Source organism: Orycteropus afer, unplaced genomic scaffold (genome assembly GCF_000298275.1).
Source record: "Orycteropus afer afer isolate SDZICR_OR568_19922 unplaced genomic scaffold, OryAfe1.0 scaffold00020, whole genome shotgun sequence".
Classification (NCBI taxonomy): Eukaryota; Metazoa; Chordata; class Mammalia; order Tubulidentata; family Orycteropodidae; genus Orycteropus; species Orycteropus afer.
In genome coordinates, this window is record NW_006921607.1 from 1,153,580 (window position 1) to 1,162,073 (window position 8,494).

Consider the following 8,494-nt stretch of genomic DNA (forward strand, 5'->3'; position numbering starts at 1 on the left):
AGCCACTCCTCGGAAGGAAGGTTGGGCAATCCTACTTCCGTAGTGATACTGCCTCGGAAACCCAAGGAGGGGTCGCTATGAGTCGGGGCTGACTCGATGGCACATAACAACAACAACAACATCTGCCAGTTAGTGGACATTTCGGTTGTTTCCAGTCTCTGGCAATTATGAATAATGCTGCTATGAATATTCACATAGACGTCTTTGTGTGGATCTGTAACATTTCTCTTGGGTAGATTCCTAACAGTGGAATTTACTGAGTCACAGAGTAAGTTTATTTTTAATTGTCTAAGAAACTGTCAAACTGTTTTCTAAAGTGTCTAAACTATTTTACACTCCTACAAACAATGTATGAGTGTTCCAGTTTCTCTGCATCTTGCTAAAACTTGGCATTGGTTTTGGATTATAGTAATTCTGGTGGGTGTTTTTCACTGTGGTTTAAATATGCATATTCCAAATGACTAATCATGTTTAGCATTTTTTGATGGGCTTATTGCCAGTTGTATATCTTGGATATGTCTCGTCAAATCTTTACCCAATTTTAGGGCAGCTAGCTGTAAGCATTCTTTATATACTTTGGATACAAACTCTTTATCAGATATATGATTTGCTTAATTTTCTCTAGCCTGTGGATTTTTTAATTCTATTTTTTATGTAGAAGTTATAAATTTTGATAACGTTCCATTAATCAACTTTTTCTTTTATGGAGTGTGCTTTTAGAATCATATTTAAGAACTCTTTTCCCTACCAAAGGTAACAAAGTTTTTCTCCTGTTTTGTTCTTTAAGTTAAAATGAGTCAGTAGCATCAAAAGGAACAAACTATTTAGGAATAAATTTAACAAAAGAAGTGTAAAACTTGTGCAAAACACTACTGAGAAATTAAAGAAGAACTCAATCCAACTATGTTTTTGGAACTCAGTTTCTGATCTACATCCTGAAATATGGTGACCCCATCCAGGTAATGGCAAATAAAGTAGTGTTCTAAGAAAACATAATCAAGGAAAGCCAGAGATACATTCTCTCTACTTTCCTCTGACATGTGCTATGGACATACTAACATGAACCACACCACAATAAAAGCAGCTTAAAATAGTGTTCATGTATGTAGTAAACTTACTAGAATGTGTACACACCGAGTTAGCTGACTTCTGTGGATGGTTGATAGATTCCTACAACACATACTGTTCTCAAACCAGGATAAGAAAACAGTAAGTTTTAACTAACCAAACTATTTTTCTTCTAGACAAGTAAGAATTGCAAAAACACTTACAATAACATGTTCCTTTGAGAGGGTTTCCCTGGTATCGATTTTCTACTTCACATCTAGTGGGGTAAAAACAACAAAAATCATATTCCACTGCTATTTTTAAAAGAATCTGTATTCATTTTAAAAACCAAATAGAAACTTTTATATAAGCTACAGTTCTTCAGTCAATATGATTACAATCTTCACTGTTACTCAGATCAGGTGGATTAACGAGGGTTTGCATTCATTTTCAACTAACTGTTCTGCAGTTTATACAACTTTCTGTGTAAAAACAATTATAAACATTTGTCAAAGCACACGTGATCTACGCAAATGCAATAAATCTAGACACTATTTCACATTTTCACTTTTGTTTGAACTAAAGAGTCTTCTAAAAATGCAGATAGAACATTTTCCAAATATTCATTTCTTCTTTCCTATGCCATTCTGGATAAATGGATCCCATTACGAGTGAGAGAAAGTTAAATACCAACAATCACTTAAAAACAAAAACAAAAATGCAACAAAACCTTTCAACAGAGTTCACCATTCTGGAGAAAAAATAAGTTCTGGTCAAAAACAATTACTAATTTTCCCATAGATACTAAACATCAGCAAAACCAGTCTTCCATCTCAACAAAGCTGTTTAAGCACAGGTACCTTAGCTATGAATCAGGGCTCCTTTTGGCAAAACACAAAAGAAAACATTTTTAGAATTCTGTCATTTATAAGATAACTCTGAGGAAAGGTGGGGAAAGCTTGGGTTAAATACTTTTCCCAGACAAGATAATACAGGGATATTCTGTCCTTTTATATTCAGGGTGATTATTAGCATTTGCTTAAATCCAAAATCTCTTGAAAAGGAAAGTCTCACACTTAGATCCACAGCACATTTCTGGATTGTACTGTTATTAGGTGCCATTAAGTCAGTTCCAATTCATAGTGACTCTATGTACAACAGACCAAAACACTACCCAGTCCTGCACTATCCTCACAATTGTTGCCATGCCTGAGCCCATCACTGTAGCCACTGTGTCAGTGTGGTATAGTAAATTACATGGTATGGGTTTTCTAGCCATAGTCTTTCTAACTCCCACTTTGCTGTGAGCAACTGAGTAGCTGATTGTTAAAGTTATCCACCTGATGTATTTCTGTTGGAGCAGCATGAGGCAATCTTCTGGAAGTTCACTCTCTCTCAGGTGTATAGAATTCTGATGTTGGGATTGGTTAGTTTTACCACTCTGCCAGGCTTAAAATGAGCCCTCCTAGAGCCAGGAGTCTCTCTGACTGCCGGCTGAGAAAGATGAGCTGCTGAGAGAAATGCACTGTTGAGAGACCTGAGAGAGATGCGCTGCTGATAGAGAGATGCTACTGAGAGAGACTGCCAGCTGAGAGACTGAGCGTGTTCCTGAACATGAATTGTAGCCGGTTGTTTCCCATCATCTGTGAGTTCTTTGTGGCCAATGCAGCAAATTATCGAACCCAGCAGAGAGGTGGTGGGTGCCATGAGTGGGACAGCTGGTATCAAGGTTACTAAGAGGGCTGGAGGGTAGCAGCATGTCTGGCCTCATAAGAACAGGCCTTGGGCTGCTGATGGCACTTCTGTCTTCCTCTTGTGGAATTAGAGGAGGTCAGAAGATGCTGCCTCCTTATCCCTTTCGCAGTCAGTCATTCTTGTTGAAGATCTTCCCCTTTGTCAGACACTTTACCCAGCATGATGTCCTTCTCCAGGAACTGGTCCCTTCTGACATGACCAAAGTATGAGAGATGAAGTCTGGCCATTCTCGCTTCTAAGGAGCATTCTGGTTGTACTTCCTCTAAGACAGATTTGTTCGTTCTTCTAGCAGTTCACGGTTCCTTCAATATTCCTCAATGGTACATTTAATATTGTACTCTAACTGAGGCTAAAAATTAATAACTTTGCTCTACCACATTTTTCTGTTTAAAAGAACTTGGTTCCAAAAGTTAAATTTAATCTTTGATTAGACTTTTCTTTAGGCACTGGCTTTACAGCAACATGAAGCCAGTAAATTCTTATGTTGGTATAAAATACAAAATGTAGACATAACAACTCCTTCCTGAACACCACTATCAATGTCTCAATCACTGGTGATATTATTACTACTTTTCTTTAAGAAAAACAGTTTGCCAATGATACATCTGCTTGTATATTGTGTTTTAATATACTAAACATCTCTCTTCCGTCTTAAGTCTCTTTTTGAGAGAATAAGTAGACTAAATCTATGTGTTTTGTGAGATTGTTCCATGAAGCAGATAAAACCAAAACCAAAACAATTTTGACACATATCAATCCTATGGGACAGGGAACTGCCCTATAGGGTTTCTGAGGCTGTAAATCTTTACAGAAGCAAACATCCTCATCTTTCTCCTGCAGAGCAGCTGGTAGGCTCAAATTGCTGACCTACTGGTTAGCAGCCAAATGCCTTAACCATCAAAGCTCCTTGTGAGGTAGACAGGTATGTATTAATTGGGGTACAATCTCTCATTTCACCTCACCACAACACTAAAAGTACAATTCCTGTTAGTTCCAGTATTGATGATGGAGAAAGTGATGCTCAGAGTGGGTAAGTGATTTAAGTGCAGGCAGAACCAGAGCTAAACATCCGCTAAGTCTGTCTGATGCTAAGCCTGAACCTTCTCAAGTCTGCTGGTTTCATGGATCGCTAGGGTCCTGCTCATGGATAAGGACTTTGGACTCTCAGTGGAAAATGTCTAATGAACTTCACTGAGGACAATCCAATCTTGAAGACAAGATCATCTCCACAACCAGATAACCAGATAACCAAAACACCAAATAAAACAACAGGAACACCAGCTCTTCCATTGCTTTCCTTTGGGAAAGAGTGTAGTCTCTCCAGATACGATTAAAACTAAGTCACTGATGACGTTAAATGACTAATCCAAATCAGAAACTGGGAAACATCAGTGTCTCAAATATAAATATATGGATTATTAAAGAGCCATTAAGGAATTGCTCCTAACCTGAACAAATTAGATGTGTGTGTAAAGCAGAAAAAACAAAATTTCAAAGTGAAAGAGCCAGTGATTCCTGGAAACAAGGTGTAAGGAAGAGGACAGCTCCCAGACCCCAGGCAGCTTCACTGTCCCTTGGCTCTCCCCAGGGGTGCAGACACAGCTAACCTTGATTCTCAGTCACTAAACCCAGGCCTGGCCTGTGGCAGGGGCCCAGGGGACTGTGGTACTCACAGCTGGCACTCCTCCCCCTTGACGCCCTTGGTGGTGCAGAAGCACTTGCCCGTGTTGGTATTGCACAGCGAGGCGTGTCCATTGCACTTGCATGCTGGGGAGAAGGAGAAAATGGAGGTCATGCCTGGCCTATTAAAGGGTTACTACTACCAGAGACTTCCTTTAAAAGCAAATACTTTTGTGTGAACTAAATTTGACAGAAAAGACAGATGAAAATAAAAGCATTTAATGGGTAAGATTCATGTTTTTCAGCTAATGATTTATCTCAAATAATGCAAAAACCCAAACCAAACCCACTGACATCGAGTTGATTCTGACTCAGAGCGACCCCTGTTGGGCTTCAGAGGCTGTAAATTGCCCCATCTTCCTTCCACAGAGCTGATGGTAGGTTTGAACCACTGACTTTCTGGTTGGTAGCCAAATGCCTTATTCACTACACCACCAGAGTTCCTTCAAATAATGTGCAGGCAACATTAAAGGAACCAAAATTAAAGGGCAGGAGAAAAAAGAAGCTGGTTTCCACTGCCATCTGAAGCAAAAACTGGCTGTTGTGACCTTTTTGGTAGACTTTGTTTTTTACCATCTAGATACTGTGATTCTTTCATTCATCTAGTAAATATTTATGAAGCACCACCTGTGTGCCAGGCACTGGGTGGGGGATGGCAGACATAGTCCTGGCCCAGTGCAGATGCTCTGGGGGATGACTGCTCTCTGAAGGGAGGGCTAGTCTACCTGTCCTCTACTTTAGCTGCCCTCTACTTCAGCCCTCCTACCTTCTCCACAATGGCCATGGTCCAAATCACACCAGGGTTCAGAACTGGGTTGGGATTCTAACAGCAAGGTCAATGCTGAAGTTGGAGCACTTTGCCTTGCCTTCTCCTTCACCTTCACAAGAAACAATTCTTCACATCCCCCATCTCCAACACCTTGCACATCACATCATTACCTTTTTTCAATCTAACAATAAGTGTGAGTAATGACACATTTTATACTCTAGTTGAAATAAATGAAAGGAGCTCTGGTAGCTTCGGAAGGAAGGTTGGGCAATCTACTTCCGTAGTGATACTGCGTTGGAAACCTAAGAAGGTCGCTATGAGTCGGGTCTGACTCCATGGCACATAACAACAACAACAACAGTTGAAATAAATGAAAGTCTTTTACTCAATACTTTTTACTTTATACCTTGTTTTTCAGTGAATAAATTAAAGGTATTAGGTGGGAATAAGCTTACTAATAAATCCTGTGGAGGAAACAAATAAAACCACCAAAAGAAACTTGTGAAACCGAATAGTACAATGTTAGGAGAATAGCTGTTAGGGTGAGAAACATGTGTGGCTCTGTTAAGTATGGAGAAGGAGAATAGGGAACTGGTGAAAATTGCAAGGTCCTAAAGTCAATCTGCTTGTATTGTAATTCAACCTTCTCCACTTAGTTTCTCTGTAATCTTGGACATGCAACTTAACCTTTCCAAGTCTCTGTTTCCACATCTATAATGGGGATAATAAGCTACCGATCTCTCAGGGTTGCTGTGAGGATAAAATGAGATAATACATGTATGATGCCTAGAACATAGTAGGTATTCAATAAATTGTGGTTATTATCCTTAGCTATGGACTATGCAATTCCAAGAGGAAAATAATATTAAAGACTTGGAGTCACTCACAGTATATAAAATTGTACTTTCTGTTGTGGATTGGGACTTCGAAAAAGCAAGCAAGCTGTAAATTCTGGACAGTTGTACACAGGTCCCACAGATGTCATGGATAAAGATGTACTTTATCCATATGGCAGCTGTGGCTATGAGGGTGATGGCTCCTGGAGGTACAACAGGGACCAGTAGTTCAAGTCAGCATGTAGGGGTGGGGTTCTCAGTGTGGCCACATCTTGCTGTGAGACTCTGGGCAAGGTACTTGGTCTTGTAGATAATAAAAACACCTATGTCCTGGGTGAAGCTCTGGTAGCGTAGTGCCTAAGGCATTTGACTGCTAACTAGAAAGCTGGCAGGTCAAACCCCCCAGCCACTCCATGGAAGGAAGACTGGACAATCTACTTCCGTAGAGACACCACCTTGGAAACCCAAGGAAGGGTTGCTATGAGTCAGAATTGACTTGACGGCATTGAGTTTGGTTTTGGTTTTGGTTTATGTCCTGGGTGGCTGGGAGCACAATGCCTTGCACACATTCACCATTCAATCATGCTTGGTGCTCTCATTTCTATCTCATGGATGAAGTGCACTCTCCAAGGAATGGAAAGGTATTTTTATTGAATACCTTGTAATTTGAACAAGAAATTTTACTTAAGAGGGGTGGGAAATCACATTAGATGGGTAATAATAATAACTGCTTACACCCATTGAGTGCTTTGTCATGCAATGCTCTGACTACTTTAATCTCAATAACCTCTCTACCATCCTCATTTCACAGAAGGAAGAAATGAACCCCAGTCACACCAAAGGACCTATTGCTAGGGCGCTTACCTCTTTTCTGAATAAGCAGGGATGAGATTCTGAAGAACCATGCTAAGGAGTTTAAAGGTGGAATGTGGGGGTTAGGTAGAGGTTTTTCCTTCTTATTTATTTTTCCTGCTTAGAACTTGAAGGTCTTTCTACTGGAGGACTAATATATTTTTCAATTAGAAACTAGAACAATCAAATCAATTCATGGGTATTACCTGTCAGTTCTAAACATATAATTTATGTTCTAACAATAAAATGTCCTATTGCTTGCAGGCTTCCATTTGACACATATGGGGGAACATGGGACTACTGGAAACTCTTAAAATATACTGGAAGTCTGATTTAAGACATGCAGCATCCAAAACAAAATGGCTTCTTCCTCCTAGATATTCCAGTCAGATAGAAGCATACTGCTCCCCCGATTTGCAGTCAGTAAACCTAACTGATGTGACTTACGCTGGCATTTTCCTCCGTTGGTGGGATCACCATAGAAGCCTGATATGCAGGTCTCACAGTGCTTGCCTGTGGTCAGATTTTCACACTTCTCACAGATACTCTGATTGATGCATTTGCTGTGGCCGTTGCACTGGCAAGCTGAAAGAAAAAGAATGTCAAGGGACCTAGTTCCATGGTAGCACCAGGTGGAGGAAGTTCAGGCAAATTATTTGCAACTATCTGCCTTTAAATACAAAGTCATCAAAAAAGTGGACCATTAAAAACTAGGTTTAGAAACAAAATTAAAACATTAAAAAGACCTCATCCAGGAAAATCAGAAATATATCATAGCAAGGTGAAGGTCTGTAAAAAAGTAATTTTTGTTGTTATTCATTGCAAAAATAATAGATGCTTGTGATAGCAAATTTGAAAAATATAAGGAAAGGGGACAATCTCATGCAATCTCACCACACAGAGACCACTTTTCCCATTTGGTATCTTTTTTGAGTGCATCTTTAATACACAGTTTTACACAGTTATATAATCTAATTCCTATCAAATCCCAACTGGGTGTCATCACGTTGTAGAATAGGTCAGTACTTCAGTATTCCAATGAATGGTTTTATAACATTTTGTTTATCCATTTATTAGCTGACAAACATTTGGATTGCTCCCACTTCCTGCCTATTATTCAATGCTGCTACAAACACTGGCATACAAGTTTTTGTGTGGACATATGTTTTCAGTTCTCTTGGGGATATATATATGTATGAGTGAAATCGCTGGATCATATTGTAAGTCCATGTTTAACTTCTTAAGGAATTGCCAAACTGTTTTCCAAAGCAATGACACCATTTTATATATCCATCAATAATATAGGAGGGTTCCAGTATCTCCACATCCTTACTAGCACTTGTTATTGCCCATCTTTTTGAGTAGTCATCCTACTGGGTATGAAGTGGCATCTCATTGTGATTTTGATTTGCACCTCCTTAATGACTTAATATTTATTAATATTAATATTAATAAATATTAATGTTTCAAGTGCTGAGGAGCAAGGATATCTCCTTGAGGACTAAGGTGCGCCTGACACAAGCCATGATATTTCCAATCACCTTGTATGCATGTG

General features: G+C 39.4%; 1 protein-coding gene across 1 annotated transcript in view; it reads right to left on the reverse strand.

The window, feature by feature from the left end:
* The window catches only part of ATRN (attractin), a 267,433-nt gene that overhangs the window by 78,336 nt on the left and 180,603 nt on the right, over nt 1-8,494 (reverse strand). The window contains exons 19-21 of the mRNA XM_007959994.2: nt 7,387-7,524; nt 4,476-4,569; nt 1,272-1,324 (exon numbers count right to left, since the gene is read on the reverse strand). Of these exons, the coding sequence (XP_007958185.1) occupies nt 1,272-1,324; nt 4,476-4,569; nt 7,387-7,524 (285 nt within the window). The remainder of the gene's footprint in view (nt 1-1,271; nt 1,325-4,475; nt 4,570-7,386; nt 7,525-8,494) is intronic.